Genomic DNA, 18,928 nt, shown 5'->3' with positions numbered 1-18,928 from the left:
CCTGTAGTCCCAGCTACTCGGGAGGCTGAGGCAGGAGGAGCGCTTGAGCCCAGGTTGCTGTGAGCTAGGATGACGCCACTGCACTCTAGCCCGGGCAATACAGTGAGACTCTGTCTCAAAAAAAAAAAACAAAAAAAACTATAGTTTCTGTTTAGCATTTCACTGCATGTAACCCTACACATATGTCTTCCTAGGGGGAGGATTAGGATTGCTATGGCAGGAAGGCAAAAAAAGAATATTCAGCTTTTGACTTAGACAATCACATTGTGAATGCACAGCAGGGCCTATCACGGGTTAGGCCTGGCTAACTTGATCACCAAGGCAGTCATATAAATGCAAGCGATGGAAGTCAGGATTTGAAGAAACGGAGGTACAAGGAAAGCAGAAAAGGTTAAACCTTTCTGCTTCTCTGGAACCAAGGACAAGCTTGGGGCAATAATAAGGTCCTCATTCCACCCTCTCTTTTCCTGTTGAGCTGAAGAATTCCCCAAATGGATACAAATGTGCTCAGTGGCTTCGCGACCAACAAAGTCCTGAAGACAGGAATTGGGGGCAATAGAATGAAGAATCCAGTGACTAGTGGAAAAGTTGGGGGTGGGGGGTGTCAACAAGTCTGAGCTGAGCCCCCTGGTGGGAAGGCCCACTTATACCTTACTTGCTAGTGTAGAAAACCTGGGTTATCTCAGGCTAGATTTATAACCCCCACTCTTGTCTGCACGATCTCTCCCCCCATCATCTGAATCATATTTGTAGGCTGCTTGGCAACTAACCACTCATTGATACGCTCTCAAGATCGCAACCCATTTCTTGACAAATACAGTGGTACCCGCCCCATAGGCAAATCCACGAACTGACAACATCTTTTCAAACGAAAGCAGACCCATAAAAGAAAAACAAATTCATTAATTCCGTGGAGACTTCAAACAAATCTTGGGCACTCTCTATTCTTTCATCTTTGCCCAGAATTTCCAATCCTAGAAACCCCACTGCAAAGCAGAAAAGCTATTTGGTGGCCCTAAGGAAGCATTTAAGATATAACTTTATGTGGGCCTCAGCATTCAATGCTGCATTAGATGATCGCGAACTTTCCACTCTGCCTCCCTGCCCCACATACCAGAGTTGGGAAGCCATGGAACCAACCAGAGGGCAGTAAAGTCCAAATTATTTGGAGTTCCGTTTTAAAGAAAACAGATGCAAAAGAAGCTGTTGCTCTGCCACTATCTCTTCGGTAATGTCGCTATACCTGGGACAAACGGGGAACAACTAATAAAGGAATATCACGCCCTCAACCTGGTAAACTTTACCACCGGCTTCATAGACCCGACTGAAACTCAGATCCTGGCGACGCTCTCACGTGACCCGTTCTAATCGCGTCATAGGGACACGTGGTTCTAGATACTTCGCCCCCTCCCCCTCAGGGGTGGATTGTTGACAACGCCGCCGGCAGTCACGTGACCTTACGTCATCCCACCTCCTTCCCCTGAAATCTCTGGCCCCGGATATGTCCTTCTCCCCCCCACACCCCCCCGCCGAGCCTAAACTGGCGATGGGGAGGGAAACAGGATAATGTTTCGGTTTCGGTGTCTCTTAATACACATAATCTAGTCTGAGCAAAGAGAACACTAATTTGTCCCTTACTTCAGCAAGCCAAAATGGAAACGGTCTCCGTCGAAAAGCTCCCGGAACCAGCGCTCGTACGTCCCGCCCCTCGTCCCCCACCCCTCGCTCTGTGGTACCGGCTGAAGGGCGGAGGGATCTGGAGGCGGCGGAGGGAGACGTCATTGCAGGGTTGTTTGTGCAGTCTCGGCGGCGGCGGTGACCCACAGTGATTCGGCCGCCGCGCCGGGGGGTGGGGGGGCTGCGCGGGACTCTTTTCTTTCAGACTGACCGCGGGGCAGCTGGGGAGCATGTCGACCCCGGCCCGGAGGAGGCTCATGCGGGATTTCAAGCGGTAAGGGCCTTCACCTTCGCCTAGATGACGACTCCTCCCCAAAGCTACGGGGCTGCAGGGCGGGGATCCCGGACACCTTCCCCTTATAACCCTAAGAGGCCGGCTGTGGGCCCAGCGGGACCGACGGAAGCCCACTCCTATCCTCGGCTCCCGCTCCCCCATCCTTGCTGCCCACTCTGGCAGCCTAAGAAATTTCGATACTCCTCCTCCCCGTTCCCCTCCTAGAAAGTAAAAAGGTGGCGATCGGCTGGCCTAGGGTTCCCTGCTCTCCATTTCGGCCATCTGCCCGATGTCGCACCCAAGCGATCGAACATCATGCCCCCGCCCTGCACCCTGCGGCGCCCCCTTCCTGTCCCCTAAAAGTGAGCTCTTGCAGGAGGTTGTCCCCCGCCTGCTGCACCCGTCAGCTTTGTTCCACGGCCTCGCCGTCTTCTCCTCTGAGGATCGGGGTTGGGGCGAAAAGGGCCCCCCTTGCTCTTCTGCAGCGAGGGTGGGGTCTGCTGCGCGAGGTCCGGAGGTTGCTGGCCCATCCCCCGAAACCTGGCCCTGCCCCCGCCCGCCGGAAAGGACCTTGAGAACTGACTCGAGATCGGGGACCTTAGAGCTGGCCTCTCTGGCTGCCAGTACGTTCTGGAACTCAGCTCTGGCTGGTGAATACAGCCCTATCTATAGCCTCTCAAGTCTGGAAAAATGCCTTCCCTTGGACTGGCGCTAACCTGATACTCCCCGGGCCTCCCTTTGTCAAGTAGAGTTTGTTACGAGGTATTGGGGTTGTGAGAAGAAAATGACTTTTTTTCAGTTGTTTATCTTCTGTTGAATATTTACAGGTACGTGAAAAAAATGAGTGAGAAAACTTACCAGTGCGATACTCTGCAAATTTTTCTTAAGTTTTTTCTGGGGAGACCTGCCCTGATGGAGACAAAATATTTAGTATAAAAACTTAAGATTTGCCGCTCAGGAAGTTAACCTCCCAACTTCGCCGTTAAGCTTTATGTGAAGCATTTGGAAGCCATTGTTTTGGGCTTTAGCCAGCTTTTTTAATTCATTCCTAGTTTCTCTTAGCCATTTAGAGGTAGGCGTCAAGCAGTATAGTTCCTCTAAGGCTTCTGTGCATGGTGGCCTAATTTGCTTGAGATTGACTAAAAAGAGCCATTTTTATGTGGACTAATTGCAAAGTATTGTACCACATGAAAATGACTGCATATGAATTTGTGTGTGTGTACAATGTAGCGTTTTTTAATTGAGGTAACAGTCTTTAAAAAGGGATGCTCTATTTTGTGCAGAAATCCTCTTTCTAAAGCTTGAAATCAGTAGATTTGATTAGCTCCCATGAAAAATTCAAATAATAAAACTTTCAGTTCATGTCCATTGTCCCCCTGGTTCCTTACTGTAATTCTCTGCTTAATTCCGAGTTGAACACATGGCACCTTTGGTAGTTTTCCAGACGTCTTCAGGTTACAAGAATTTGACTATGACGAATGTTGGAAGCTTTGTACTGAGTCTTCTGGTCTGAAAGGTAGATCTGGTGTTAGTGCAGAGCCTTTAAAATAGGGACTGGTAGTGGAAGACCTAACTGAAGCTTCTGATTACTTTTAAAAGTAAATATCCTGCCTAAAGCCAGCTTCCTAATTAGATTGAATATAGGTGTTTTCAGTCATTTAGTGTTTGCATTGAGGTTTACTTTTTTTTTCCTGTAGCCATGTTGCACAAGTAGCTGTGTTAAGACTTACACAACCTTTGTATGGTTAGAGCAACAAAATCAATTCTGTAAAAATTTTTGTTGTTGAGATGTTAAACTTTTTTTGGTTGAAGAGGGCAGTCTGTATGTATTAGTTCTTAAAGAGGTAGTATAATATCTCAATTTTGATGACATTTGAAGAGGGATTATTCCCAAGCCCTTTGGACTTCTGGATAATTTGTAGAGGTATTTAATAAGTATATATGCCTGGTCTATATTTAGTTAAGCACAATAACAAGTAAATAGATTTAGTTTTTGTCCCCAAATGATGTCCATAGGTGTCCTGGTGTCCATAGGTGTTCTGGCCTCTTTAGTGGCCTTAATGTTCGACTTTTAAAATTACCTCTCTGGATTTCCAGATTGCAAGAGGACCCACCTGTGGGTGTCAGTGGTGCACCATCTGAAAACAACATCATGCAGTGGAATGCAGTTATATTTGGGTAAGTTGAAAGATTTAACAAATAATAAGTGCGTGGTGATTCTTTAAAAAAAAATAAATATATTACAAGTATCTAGGAAATGAGACTGAGGTAGAATGAAGGTTCTTAAGGATTGAAACAGGATAGATTTTTAAAAATTCTTCAATAAGAGTTTTAGGGCCAGGCATTGTGGCTCACATCTATCATCCCAGCACTTGCCAAGGCTAGAGGATCACTTGAGGCCAGGAGTTCAAGATCAACCAGGATAACATAGCAAGACCCTGTCTCTAAAAAAAAAGTGGTTTTTTTTGTTTGTTTGTTTGTTTTAATGTGCTGGGCTTGGTGCCAGACACCTGTAGTCCTACCTACTTGGAAGGCTGGTGCAGGAGGATCTCTTGAGCCCAGGAGTTCAAGCTTGCAGCGAGCTGTGATCACACCACTGCACTCCAACCTGGGCAACAGAGTGCGATCCTGTCTCTTTAAAAAAAAAAAAAAAAACCATTTTGGCAGTTATATAAAATTTATTGGCTCTTTGGTGTAATTACATATGGGTTTATAATCATAAAAAATACTATTTACTTAAAAAATGCCATTTGAAATTAAATGGTGTGGAATGATAAAGGAGAAAAATTATTTTGTACAAACATACCATGCAAATGTTTATGGTCTCATTCCATTGAAGCCGCAAAAAGGCTCGGAACTGAAAATATTGAGAACTTCCACTGTAGCAAGAGTTTAGATTAAAATGTTTCACAGCCCAATGTGAAATAACTGAATGAGCCATTTGAGAAGCAGTCTTACATTTTACATATTGCATATATGTTTTTTAATTTAAAATTTCCTTTTTTTTATTGGTTTTTTTTGGACTTGATCTATTTTTCTTTTATTCTCCCTGCCCTCCAATTCTTTCTAAACTAGAGTTTTGCAGTAAAAAGTAAAAGGAATGAATACTTTCATAAACAATTGATTTCCACAGAATCAGTTATAGGAACCTATATTTAAAGACTGGTGGAAAATGAGTGAAGTTCATCCTTCTAGAGTAAACTGATTCTGTTACATTCAGGCTGTTAGCCTGCTGCTTTGAGATCCTGAATATGCCTTGCAAATAATAATTAAACTATATGCTGCTGCTTAGGAAAGATGAAATTGGGATATGGAGGCAAAGAAAAGGTCTGAGCAAAATAATCTGGCTTTCTTGGTGACATTGGCTATGCTTAGCTAGTTTGGACAAGAGTTACTTTGGTTTAGGACACTTTTAGTGTCATAATTATCTTAAACTAATGGGTGTTGATGTCTATCTTATTACTGTAAAATGAAAAGATGACTTTTAAGAATATACATATTTACAAAATGCTCAGTATTTATGAACTGAATTCTTTTTATGCTAAAATTATGGACAAGTTTTTTTGTTATGTTTCTTAAAACCACCCTAAAAGGAAAACTTAAAAAATGAAAGTTATTCTTTCTGCCTGCATCTATGAAAATCCAGGGCTAAGATGGTATTAAACTACCATCTCTTAAAAACTCCACAAATCATCAGAATGAGCCCCTCTGTATCTATTGGAGTTTACCCTTTCCATTCTTGAAGATCAGGAAAAAGCAGAATGAAAAACTCATTTTAATCAGAAATCTTCTTGTTTTCAGACCAGAAGGGACACCCTTTGAAGACGGTAAGTCATACTGTGTTTTCTATAGTATTAAGAGGGCACTTTTTAGTAGGGAATTGTAACACAAGCATATCTACTTGAAGCCACTATCTCTTGTCAATAGACCAAGTTAATAAAACTAAATAAAGCTACTGAGAATTTTTAATTTTTAAGGGACTTTCTGTCCCGTATCAGCCTGGTCACCTCCATTGCCGGTTCCTTCTGTTACTTTCATATTTGCCTGTAGTACTGGAAACCTAGATGGCAGGGTCTGTGTTGTTGAGAACAGTTTGTATTTTGGTGGCCTTATAGCTTGATAAAGATATCCCTGAGGTAAACACCAGGAGAGTAATCATGCCTTTTTATACTTTGTTATTTATATTGATAGGGTGTTCAGCTGAGATTTTTCTCTAACCTACAAAGCTACCAATAGCTTTAAGTATGCCTAACATTTAACACCCATAGGTAGTTAGCATTTTGCATAATCTTTTCTATCTCAAGTTGGTTATTTCCACCAGGAGCCAGGAAAATGGGAAACTAGTTCTAACATGTATTTGTAATGGAGCTTATCAAATTGATTTTTAACCATGTACTTAGATTTTTTCTAATTATAGCATGGATTTTTAAGAAATTTTTAAGCAGCTTTTTTATAATTAGCAAAATGACTTCAGAATTAATCCATCAAAAATATTTGTACAAGAATACTGTAGCACTATTTATAGGGAGATAACTTGAATGCTTAGTAGGAGAAATGGTTAAGCAAATTATGATGTATCTGGACTCTGGAATATCATGTACCTATTAAAGAGTAAACTAGATTTGGACATATGTCTTAGTAGACAAAAGAGTTACAGAATGTTTATTATAGCATCACATTTTTACTAAATGTGTTTGTGTTAAGATGTTACACACTGTGGTGTTATCAGTGATTATCTCTAGGTGGAGGTAAGGAATTGAAGGAGGTAATTAAGGACTTAAGCTTTTTTTCTATACCGGGGGTTCTCAAGTGTGTTCCCTAAACCCCTTGGGGTTTCTGAGACCGTTTCAGCAGGTCCTTTGATCAAAATGGTCTTCTTACTAAGAAGACCATGTTGCCATTTGTATTGATGGTACAAGAGCAATGGTGGCTAAAACTGCACCTAAGCAGTTTATCATCTTAGAATAAATCAAGACAGTGGCACCAAACTGTATTAATAGTCATTGTATTCTTTGCATTTTAAAAGAAGCAGTTTTACTTAAAAATGCCTTGAAACAGTAGAAATTATTGGTATTAAGCTCTGGCCCTTGAGTATACATCTGTTTAATACTCTGCATGTGGAATGGGAAGCGTGAATAAAGCTGCAGACCCCAGAGTATTATGGTTGTCACAATGCTTCTGCATTTGTTCGAGTTGCAGCTTGAACTACTGCTTCTTTCATGGAAGCTTTTTTACATGAAAGAATGACTGACAGACAAGCTATGCTTGTTTGAATACATGGCAGACGTATTCTCAAAAACGACCTAAGTATGTTGTGAATATATTTGTTGCTGGTGATAAAATGACAGCTTCCCAATACTCAGACTTTTCTGATGAGATTAGCAGGTGGTACTACCTACTGTGAATTTTTTTTTTTTTTTTTTTGGATAGTATATAGTGGAATGTGACAACATTTGGAAGATCTGTATAACTGGAGTGAACCAATATTTTACAAATGACCAACACATAATATTACAAAATCACGGATGGGTAAAAGGTTTATGCAGAGTACAACAGATTTTAATGTATTAAATAGCTGAGTACAAAACGGTTTCAGATTCTACATTGCAACAAACTACCGTTAGTTTTGGTGTGATATCAAAAAAGAATACATATAGTTATCTGAAAAGGCTATGAAAATACTCCATTTTTCAATTGCATGTTTGTGTGGGGCCAGATTTCCTTCATATACTTCTGCCAAACAATATATTGTAACAGCTTGAGTGCAGAAGCAGATAAGAGAACCCAGCTGCTTTCTGTTCTGCCAGTTGTTAAAAGAGTTGCAAAAAATGGTAAAACAGTGCTTACACTTCTCACTAACATTTTGGGGGGGACATATTTTTCATTAACTATGGTACTTAGGTTAATGTGTAATAGGTTTGTAGTTATTTTTTAATGAATTAATAAATACATCAAGATTTTCTGTTACAATTTCTAATACAACAAATGTCAGTAGTTTAACCAGTGCTGTGCTACTGGCAGCCTATACTGATTCATGAGAGCCAGTTAAAATTTCAGGAATTTTTGCAAGCTAGTTATTGAAGAGTCATTATGTTGAAAGTAAATTATATAAAAACATTTTTAGAAATTAAAAAGTGATAAATACTCAAACCTCATCACTTTCTAACTATTTTGCCATATTGTACTATGTTTTGGTGCTCTCAAGGAGGTTATTACTCTCTTTGTATCCCTGTGGTGTGCTATTGCATGCATCTCTTCTGCCTTCATGTTTAGCCTTCTTGAGACCAAAAAGCTTAAGGATAGCCGGCTTCATATTTGCTTTTGCCTAAAATTCTACATTCGATAGCTATTATTTTTGTAACCAAATAAAATTAAAATACAGGCTTTAAAAATACATAATTAGGCATAAGGCTAACTTCATTGATGAACTATGGTTCATAGTACTTCTGTTACGTTAATACATGCCATAATATGAAATAGAAATTGCCTTTGGTTTGCTTAGATCTTTGGCTTCCCCAGTCCCAAATTTCCAAACAACAACAAAAAAAGTAGAGAAGTGACAGTTGTATATCAAATACATGAGCAATGATGATATAAAATATTTTACTAAATGTGAGCCTTTAACACATTGACTGCCACACTAAGAAAAAAAATTTCTTTTCTCTGGGGCCACAGTGTTTTATTAAAAGAATAGAATAAAAACTTCGAAAACAAAACGTTCCTTTCTAATTTAATGAAAAATTTGTTATTTTGTATTGTTTTCTGTGCATGAGTTATATGCAACCTGAAATAGTTTATGTGGCTCCCAAGGTGAAGAGATGTGTGTGTTACATGTGCTTCACGAGGCCCCAGGCTCAAAACTAGCTTGAGTTAAATAAAACTCACATGGCAGTTAACGTGTTAATCTTGGTAGACTGAAGCCAGGAGCTTAGAATTTACACTGCGAAAGAGTGTTTTGTTTTGTTTGCATTAATGAAATAAGGAAAGAACCATGTATAGAGACATCTGGAATGGTTTAAAGATTTACTTCATTAGGAATAAGTCCCAACTTGACTGCGCACATCCTCAGGGTTGCAATTGGAGGACCTCTCCAGCCTTCAGGTGGACTTTCTCCAAGTAAAAGGGCTCTGGATAGTTAAGCCCAGAAGCAGTCTATATAGACAAACACAAAACCATTAATAGCAGTTAAATACAGATTTAGACTGATCACAATGTTGTACCATGTTGGACTATAACCCAAAGTAGGCAGTTATACTAAAGCTTAATGATTCTTGGTGTATTCAAATGAAGGGATTGGTGCCGGGACAGAACCAACCTTTCACATAAGCACCCGGGTCTCCAGTCTGGTTCCTTTGCTGTGTGCTAGTCAGTCCGTCTCAAAATCCCTTGGCCACCCCTCTTCTAAGCTACGATAAGCTATTTGTAGTTCCTGAGATGTGCATTTTAAATCTTGGTAGCTAGGGCCCAGTTGCCTTCCAAAAATATGACAGTTAACATTCCCACCCATAGCACATGAATGTTCTTGTTCCCCAACTGCTCGCCAGTGTTGCATGTTATCAGTCTAACATAGATAGAGGTATATTCAGTACGTTTTGTGTGCTAAACCAGCAGTGACGTATTGACTTTCGTGTATTTGTGCAAAAACCAGTATGGGGTTGAGGATTGATTGATGGAAGAGAGTAAGAGTTGTGCTTGTCTTTACTATAATTATTTTGATTTGTTTTCTATCTAGGTACTTTTAAACTAGTAATAGAATTTTCCGAAGAATATCCAAATAAACCGCCAACTGTTAGGTTTTTATCCAAAATGTTTCATCCGAATGGTAAGTAGCAATTTATATGAGACTTTGCAAATGATTGGGGGAAAGACTTGTTTCCCTCCTTTTAGGTCTTCCCCCTTACTTCTCACCGTTAGGGCCCACTTGTAGGTAGGTGTTGCTTCTGTGTCCATAGTAGCCACCTTTCTGTAGCTAGAATCTAATCAAAGTTCCAAATTTGAGGTAAAGTTGTTTTTTAATAACTTCTGAATTGTAAGTAATATGTAAGCCAGGCACAGGGGTGAGCACCAGTAGTCCCAGACTACAGGAGGCTGAGGTGGGAAGATCACTTGAGCTCAGGAGTTGGAGGCCTGCTTGGACAACATAGCAAGACCCTATCTCTAATAAAAAAGATAAATACAAATAATATGTATCTATTTGTAGAAATGTGAAAGATACCAAGAAGAATTTATTGCCTAAAATTTAGCTTTTAAAAAATATAATTTTGGCCAGGTGCAGTGGCTCACGCCTATAATCCTAGCACTCTAGGAGGCCGAGGTGAGAGGATCACTTGAGGTCAGGAGTTCAAGACCAGCCTGAGCAAGAGCCAAGAGCAAGACCCCATCTCTACTAAAAATAGAAAAAATTAGCCAGGCGTGGTGGGGCACATCTGTAGTCCCAGCTACTCAGGAGGCTAAGGCAGGAGGATTGCTTGAGCCCAGGAGTTTGAGGCTGCAGTGAGCTATCATGATGCCACTGCACTCTAACCAGGGTGAGAGAGCGAGACTCTATGTCAAAAATACACACACACACACACACACAAAATTTTGTTTTCTGCAACATTAGGATCATGTATATAAAGTGGGGTAATTTTTATATGTTATGAACATTTTCTCTTATCAGATATTCTATTATATCATTTTTAATGGCTCCAAAGTGTTACCTTAGGTATTAATAGATTTACCATAATCCATTTAGCCAGTGTTCAATTGTTGGTGGTTTTCAATTGTTTACAATTTTAAATAGCACTTTGTGAACATTCTTGAAAATAAGACTTTTCAGATACCAATAATTATTTAGTTTTTAAAAGTGGGATTACTGGGTCAAAGGCCTGTTATGTTTTTAAGGCTTTTAACACAGTTTTCCATTTTTTCCTTCAACAAGATAATTTGTTACTATTCTTTATTAAATGATGACTGAGTAACATTTGTAATAAATTTGGTCTTCCTTGACTTGTTGTATGTATTACATTTGCATTCCTGGATTATAAATCACCATGCGAAAGACTACTTCTCCAAAATCTTGAAGGTCCTTTTCCTTCTTATAACCTTTGTTCATTTAAATGATGCCTTCCCCATCAGCTAACTTACTTTCAGGAAGAACATTTTCAGAGGTCCTCTTAATTGTATCTCTCATACAGCAGACTACATAGTTTCCTACCCAGAGCAGAGATGTGTTTGTCTATGTCTGAAATCCCGGTGACTTTTCAATAATAGATAGAGCCTTTGATGCTTCATTAGTGCGAAGTTGCTTTTTCCTTCTAGCTGCTTTTTTGTTTGAAAAGACAGGTTTAATTTTGTTTTCTGTTTCTGTTTGGAAGAAATTCCCAAATCACGTACCGTTTATTCTAGTGTAACTTGATCTGGCTTGGACCTGGTATTGAATCAAACCAAACAAGTCATAGTAAGGGGTCCTTTAAATCAAGATGAGAAAGACTGTAGAATGAATGGGGGTATACGTGTATAGAGGTAGGGTTATCTACTTAAGCAAAGGTAAAATGTATTTGGTTTTCTCATCCCTTCATATTTATAGCATTATTTCCCTTTTTTCTGCTATGAGTACCTGTTTTTATTATTTAACCTTCTGGTTTACTTTTTTAAAAACATTTATTGAAATATAATTTACACACCATGCTATTCACCCATTTAAATTGCATAATTCAGTGGTTTTTACTATCAGAGTTGTTCAACCATCATCACTATGATCAGTTTTAGACAACAGAAAACCTCTAACCATAAGGAGTCACTCCTCATTTCTCCACCCACCCCCAAGTCCTAGGTAACCACTAATCTGTTTTCTCTGTCTAGATTTGAATATTCTGGACGTTTCATATACATGGAATCTTATGATAAGTGGTCCTTTGTGACGACTTCTTTCACCTAGCATAAAGTTGTCAAGGTTCATCTATGTTGTAACATGTATCTTTACTTCATTTTTTATTGCTGAATAATACTCCATTATATAGAAATACTGCATTTTGGTTATCATCATTTGACAGACATTTGGGGTCTAGTTACTTTCGGATTCTCAAAAATAGTTTCTAGTTCAAAACTTTACAATTGTTTTATATTTTTATGGGTTTTACAGAGGTGCTTATTTTTGCCTGGGGCATGCTAAGTTTGATGTTCTATGGGATAGGACAGTAAGCAGTTGGCTCTGCTGCTTTGAGACTGAGAGCTAGATCTGGGCTGAGGCTAACGACTGGAGTGCTGAGCACATGAATAGTAACTGAGGCCATGGGAGTGACTAGGATTTCCCAGAGGGTGTATAAAGGGTAACAGGGAAGAGGACTTAAGAAAGAGCCCTAAGGAATGACAGTATTTAAATGTGACTTGCTCCCTTCTCCTTGAAAAAAACTCACTTATCCCTATTTTTATATAGAGTGTGCTGGATTGCTCCATGAAGCTTTCCACAGTTGGCAATATCTATAACATTTAAATGCATTTACCCTTTGTCAACATAGCAATTCTGTGTTTCTACTTCTAGAAATTTATCCTGAAGATAGTCTCACAAGTGGGTAAAAATTTATGTTCATTGCTTACATTTTCACATAATTGGTCTAAGGAGGAAAAACCTCCCAAATGTTTAAGACTTTTAATACATGTTGATCACTCATGTTTTTTTAAATTATTCTTATGAAAGGAATATATACTCATTGCAAAAATAAATCAAATACAAGGAAGGGTAAAGAAAAATCATTGATAATCCTGCTATCTACAGATATCCACCACTTAGATTTTGCATTTAGTCTTACAATAAATGTTTCTGTGACTACATATACTTCAAATGAAAATATTCATATATAATTTTTTTGCCAAAATATGGAATTATCCAATATAAATAATTAAAAACTTTTTAGGGCAGTATACTGTGGGTGTCTTTATACTTCAAATGAAAATATTCATATATAATTTTTTTGCCAAAATATGGAATTATCCAATATAAATAATTAAAAACTTTCTAGGGCAGTATACTGTGGGTGTCTTTCTGCATAAATAAACAGCAGATATATGTTATTTCTGGTGGCTGCTGGTATTGAGTATATGAATGCACTGTTACTTACGTAGCCAGGACCGTGTTCAGGGGCCACAAGGTAGTTTCCAGTTTTTCCATCCTGTTAATAGTATTATAGCAAAAATTCTGCAAGTAAATGTTTTGTGCGTGTCCATGATTATTTCCTTAGAACAATTTCTAGGAGTGGAATTTCTGTGTCAATAAATAAGCAATTTTTGAAGAGCTTTATTTAAGAATATTTCGAAATATGGAATGTAAACAAATGGCTATGTGGTATGTGTTGAAAAAATTTAACTCTCAGCCTCCTAATGGTAAGGCGCTGTCTTAGTCTATTTTCTGCTATCAGGGAATACTGAGAGACTGGCTAATAATTTATAAACAATAGACATTTATTTGGCTCATGGTTCTGGAGACTGAAAAGTCCAAGAGCATGGCACTGACATTTGGTGAGGGCCTCCGTGCTATGGCATCCCATGGTGGAAGGGCGGGAAAGTAAGCATGCAAGACAGAGAGGAAACCAAGCCAAACTCATCTTTTTATCAGGAGCTCACTCCTGCCATGATGGCATTAATCCTTTCATGAGGGCAGAGAGCTCTTAAAGGTCCCACCCCTCCCCATACTGGTATTAGGTCATTAAGTATGAAATGTCCCATTTCCTTAAGTACTAAGTTTGACAGTTGATTTCTTTGACGTTTTACTTTGACACTTCTTGTTTTTGTTTTTGTTTTTTTATTGTGAAGCTGCGTCCTCATTCTTTCAAGCGCATGGTTTGGCTTGTGATTGTCTTTCAAAGTTTTTTTAGGGCAATTTTTGTAAAACATCAAAAATTCATGTTATTTTCAAACATGAGTTCCATCATGGAACCAGTGCTGCACAAGACAGGTTTGAAATAGCAACACAGTGTTTGGGAATGATGTGGCTAATGAACGCACAGTACGTCAATAGTTTGAGAAGTTCTATTCTGGTGATTTTAATCTTGAAAATGAGCCACATGGGTGACCTGAGACCAAAGTGGGTAATGATGAGCTGAAAGCCGTAGTGGAAGCAAATCTATCTCAACCTACCCATGAGCTAGTAGCAGGTTTGACGTTACTATTCCAACAATACTGGACCATTTGAGACAAATCGGCAAGGTAAAGAAGCTGGTTAGATGGGTACCTCATGAATTAAATGAGCATCAAGAGAAATCACCTCGAAGATTGCCTTTCTTTGCTGTCATGACATAAAGGCAAACCATTTCTACACCATATTTTTATGTGTGATGAAAATGGATTCTTTTTGACAATCCCAGGCATCTGGCACAATGGTTGGATAAAAACGAAGTGCTGAAAGACAGTCCAAAACTGAATATTCATCAAAAAAAAAAGCTAATGGTGTCTGTTTGGTGGCCCAGCGCTGGTATTATCCACTACAGCTTCATGAAACCTGATCAGTCCATTACAGCGGATGTCTACTGCAACCATCTGGACAAAATGATGAGGATGCTTGTGATTAAGCAGCCGAGATTGGTCAATAGAGACAGGCCAATCCCCTTGCAAAACAATGCTTTACCACTTGTCACACAAACAGTGCTGCTCAAACTACAGAAGCTGGAATTGGAAGCTCTCTGTCATCCACCATATTCACCAGACCTTGCACCAACTGACCACCACTTCCTCCAGGCTTTGGACCACTTCTTGCAAGGAAACATATTCAATTCTCAACAAGCCGTGGAAAATGCCTTTTGTGATTTCATCGCTGCCCGCTCCCCAGGCTTAAACAAGCTACTGTTAAGATGGCAAAACTATATCGATAGTTTAGGCACATACTTAGATTGATTGTACTGCTTCTTGTTTGAGATACAATAAACTTTTGATTAGAAATCAGACATTTCATATTTAATGACCTAATAAAATGGCAATTAAATTTCAACATGAGTTTTGGAGAGGACATTCAAGCCACAGCAGGTGCAAAGTCGTTTTAATATAGGTTTTCCTCTGATACAGAAAGGTTATGACCTGATGTTTAAAACGTCTGACTAAGCCTAGCATTGTTTGTGGTGAAGATTTCTCCTGTTAGCTATGACCATGTTACTTATATAACAATTAGTGTTGTCTTTGCAGTGTATGCTGATGGTAGCATATGTTTAGATATCCTTCAGAATCGATGGAGTCCAACATATGATGTATCTTCTATCTTAACATCAATTCAGGTGAGTGTGTGCTAGGATGTATCATAATTTTTCAGTATTCTGTAGGATACAGTCAGCTCCTTTAGGAGCAATCGAAAGACCACATGAGCAAATTAACTTCCCTAGGACTCAGGTAACCAATGGCAGACATCAGACAAGAACCCATGATTTTCGGCTAACTGCTCTGCTTTTTCATTACTGTGACTGCATGGAATCTAGTCCACAGTCCCTTTGCTGTGTAAGTTGTGTGTTCTGACAGGTTAAACTTCATTTGTACCCATGAAGCATAACTAGAGGTTGTGGCAAAGAAAATCTTGGGGGAAAATATCATTGCTAAGTGCAGAGAAGCATTGAGTATGTTGCCTCATCCAAGAAATTCTATTTTAAAAAAGAAAATAAAAAGTAGTGTAACTGTTTGCCAAAGCAGTCTCGCAGAATATTTCAGAATAGACCTTGAATGACAGTTTTGGAAGGGTGCAATTGGGGGGTGGATTTGAGAAGAGCAGAAATAACATTTTGGTTTATGACCATCTTTTTAAACTTTTTTCTCTCACACTCCTTTAATTCTGGTTGTCTTATAAACATTATTTTCAACCTTCCTATTTCATTCCCTCACTGGTAAATGTATATGTTTTGTTGATTAAAGGGAATAAGATTTACCCACCCCCCCACTTACTGTCCAGCATTTGCAGAGTAACCACAATAATAGAGTTTAACCTTGGAAAATGTTGGTTACAAAGGTATTTATAGGTGTAGTATCGTAACCAAATTAAGCTGTTTGTCTCCTTGGTTAATGAGAAAGTCTCAGTATGCTGAAGAATATTCTTTTCTAATTTCTTTGAAATTAGAGGTCTCAAGGCAATTGAGAACTATTTATTCAGAAGCTTAAGCTCTTCAGCAGCAGGAAACCTCTTATTATTGTAGTATTTATCAAGCTATTTCTGAAAGACTGTAGACCTGAAAATATATAGCATACTAATCCCTTAAATAATTTGTTGTTTTGTATAACTTTTCTATACTCCATGTCTGACCCATGTTAACATAAAGAATAACTCTGCAAATCTGTCTCTTCTTCTTTCTCTTTCCTTCTAGTCTCTGCTGGATGAACCGAACCCAAACAGTCCAGCCAACAGCCAGGCAGCACAGCTTTATCAGGAAAACAAACGAGAATATGAGAAAAGAGTTTCGGCCATTGTTGAACAAAGCTGGAATGATTCATAATAGACAACTGGTCTATTAATCTTTTTCATCATTGTTGTGTATAATTTACCTCTCAGTAGAAAGGCTAACAAATTTTAAGTGCCACAGGTTTTAAGGATTCTGCAGAAAAAAGAAAAAAGTCCTTCAGTTTAGAACCTACAAAAGCTTGTGTATCTTGATTAATGTACTTTTTATTGCATGGTGTGAACTAAGTTATTGCTGCATAAATTTGTAATATATCCTGTTTGTATTTTTTTCCAAGTGTATAATGTTGGTGTGGAGTTTTCATGACAGAATATACACATTTTGTAAATCTGTACTTTTTTCAAATATTGAATGCCTTATTTTTGAATTCTTTAGATTTTTAAATTGGAGAAAAGCACTTAAAGTTTTTTATATATGAATATTACATGTAAAGCTGTTAAAATACATAACTTCAGTGCAAGAGACTTTGTCACTTATTTCCTTAATCTGTGTAGAAGGGGTTAATAAGTCTCTAGCTCTCCATCAGTTAATAGTTCCATTTCCAATTTCAAAAGAACATAATTATATTTTATCAAGACAGTCTTCAGATGTGATTCTAAATACCAATTATAATCTCCAACTTTATTTTGAATGTACCTGTATCAGTTTCAGTTGAGTAACTCTAGACATAACTGGTTTGATTATGTCTAAGCCTGTACTTCGGCCACTTGTTACAGTTCACGCATTACTTACTGTTAAACTGTACCTTTTGCGATTTCCCAGTTGGCCCCTCTGCCATGAGCAGAGAATTGATGCAACTTATTTTGCTGCTTGGTAGCACTTTAAATGAAAGTAAACCCATAAACATTTGCCAAAAATTCAGGCCCCAGTATAAACAATGAATTGGTTGCATTGGTTTGGGTAAGGCACATATTTGGAAGGAATCTTGGTGTAATTTGGATATTTGAAGAGTATCTTTTAATGCAATTGCATATCTGTTTATTCTGGGCAAATGTTTTAACACCGGAGTCTGCTGAGTTGCTTTCTCTTGTGGAGATTTTTTTAATCTCCTAAGTTGTATAAAAGTTGTACTGCATCTTAGTTTGTTGGATAAATTTAAAACACTAGTATTGTAGAAAGCTAATATAAAGCTATCCTATGCCTTCAAATAGTATAGAAAATTGAAAATATACAAGTAAATTCTGTTGAACCACCTGTGTAGTCTCTCTAGTAGTTAAAACAGCTATTTCAGTAACCCCGAGAGTTTCTTGTCATAACCATACTAGCCTCCCGGAAAGAAGCTGCTGCTTTATTAAAGGCTGGGCTACAGGATGGCAGCATCTACAGCTTCTAGTCATTAAGCAAAGTTTAACACTGAATGGATAAGTGTTGATCTTTCCCTTAAAAAGTTATTACTTGGCAAATTCCGGGTTAAGTGTATGATTTTAGGGAACTTTGATACAAATGGGAATTTACTCACTGGAATCATGGCCCAAAAAAGTAGTTTGATTTAAAAGTACTTTATGGTCATATTAAGTGAGTGGTGCTTTTATAGTTTAGCTCTAAAACAAATCATAGACATTTACTCCAGTAACTTCTAGATTAAATATGCAGTAGCTATGAGGGTCTCCCCTCTTATTTCATTAAATGCTATTTGGTTACTGCTTTAATGTCCATTTTTATCCTTAACCTGTTTTTTTCTTTTGCAATTTAAAATGGAAACATTTCAAGTATTGATAGATAAGTGAGTTACATCTGAATTTGCAGGAAATTCAGTGAGTTCTAACTCCTAAATTCAACATATGCATAAAGCTCATACCCTAGTCCACGTTCTTTTCGGAGAACATCCTTAAGAAGTTTCCATCTCTAAGTAATTCCTTATTGTTGTTTTTTTTTTTTGGTTTTTTTTCCTTCAGCCTTGGAACAGATTCCTGTTTCTTTGGCTGAGTACCAAATATAAACCTTCAATTTACAAGGTTATGTCATACAAAAAATGTTTACTTTTAAACTATAGGTCAATTGTACAAATGCATGATGTGACAAGAAGCTAGAGCTAAAATACTACTTATGTTGGTCCTAAGTTATGTCTCTGGATTCATGTTAAAATTTATATGCATTTGTGATACAGTTCCTTTGTAACAGTACCTCTAGCATAGAACAATCCTTGCGGGGCACTAAGCACTTTAACATATTATTTCATTTCAAATTCACAGCAACCGTATGAGGGTAAGTATTGTTATATTGCAGATGAGGAAACTAGGTTCAGAGAGATGAAGTGACTTGCTGAAGGTCAACCAGCCAGTAAGTGGTAGGGCTGGGACCAGAACCCAGTCTGGTCTTTATCAGCAACTGTGCTGTCCCTTAAGAAATATTAAGAGATTGAGATCAGTGTTAGGAATTCTACTGAACTTAAATATTCATCCCAATTTGTGGAAATACTTCAGTTGCTTTAGTTATATACAGACTTGCAACTACTCCAATGAAAAGGTTTTCCTGACGCCATTTTTCACCTCTTTTTAATGTAAACAAGTAAGTCTGAATATAGGAACACTTTCTGGTCTGAGATAGAAAGGATTATGGCTTATCAATAAAC

General features: G+C 38.3%; 1 protein-coding gene across 1 annotated transcript; it reads left to right on the top strand.

The window, feature by feature from the left end:
• The first annotated feature begins 1,772 nt into the window (after positions 1 to 1,772).
• UBE2B (ubiquitin-conjugating enzyme E2B) lies at positions 1,773 to 17,548 on the top strand. The gene is made up of 6 exons (XM_012651325.1): positions 1,773 to 1,951; positions 4,049 to 4,129; positions 5,753 to 5,778; positions 9,684 to 9,773; positions 15,104 to 15,192; positions 16,264 to 17,548. The coding sequence occupies exons 1-6, from the start codon at positions 1,908 to 1,910 to the stop codon at positions 16,390 to 16,392; spliced, it is 459 nt and encodes a 152-aa protein (XP_012506779.1). The 5' UTR covers positions 1,773 to 1,907; the 3' UTR covers positions 16,393 to 17,548.
• The last annotated feature ends 1,380 nt before the right edge of the window (positions 17,549 to 18,928 follow it).

This window comes from Propithecus coquereli, unplaced genomic scaffold, assembly GCF_000956105.1.
Source record: "Propithecus coquereli isolate 6110/MARCELLA unplaced genomic scaffold, Pcoq_1.0 Scaffold353, whole genome shotgun sequence".
NCBI lineage: Eukaryota > Metazoa > Chordata > Mammalia > Primates > Indriidae > Propithecus > Propithecus coquereli.
Note: the sequence above shows the minus strand (reverse complement) of the source record. Positions and strands in the feature narration are given on the sequence as shown.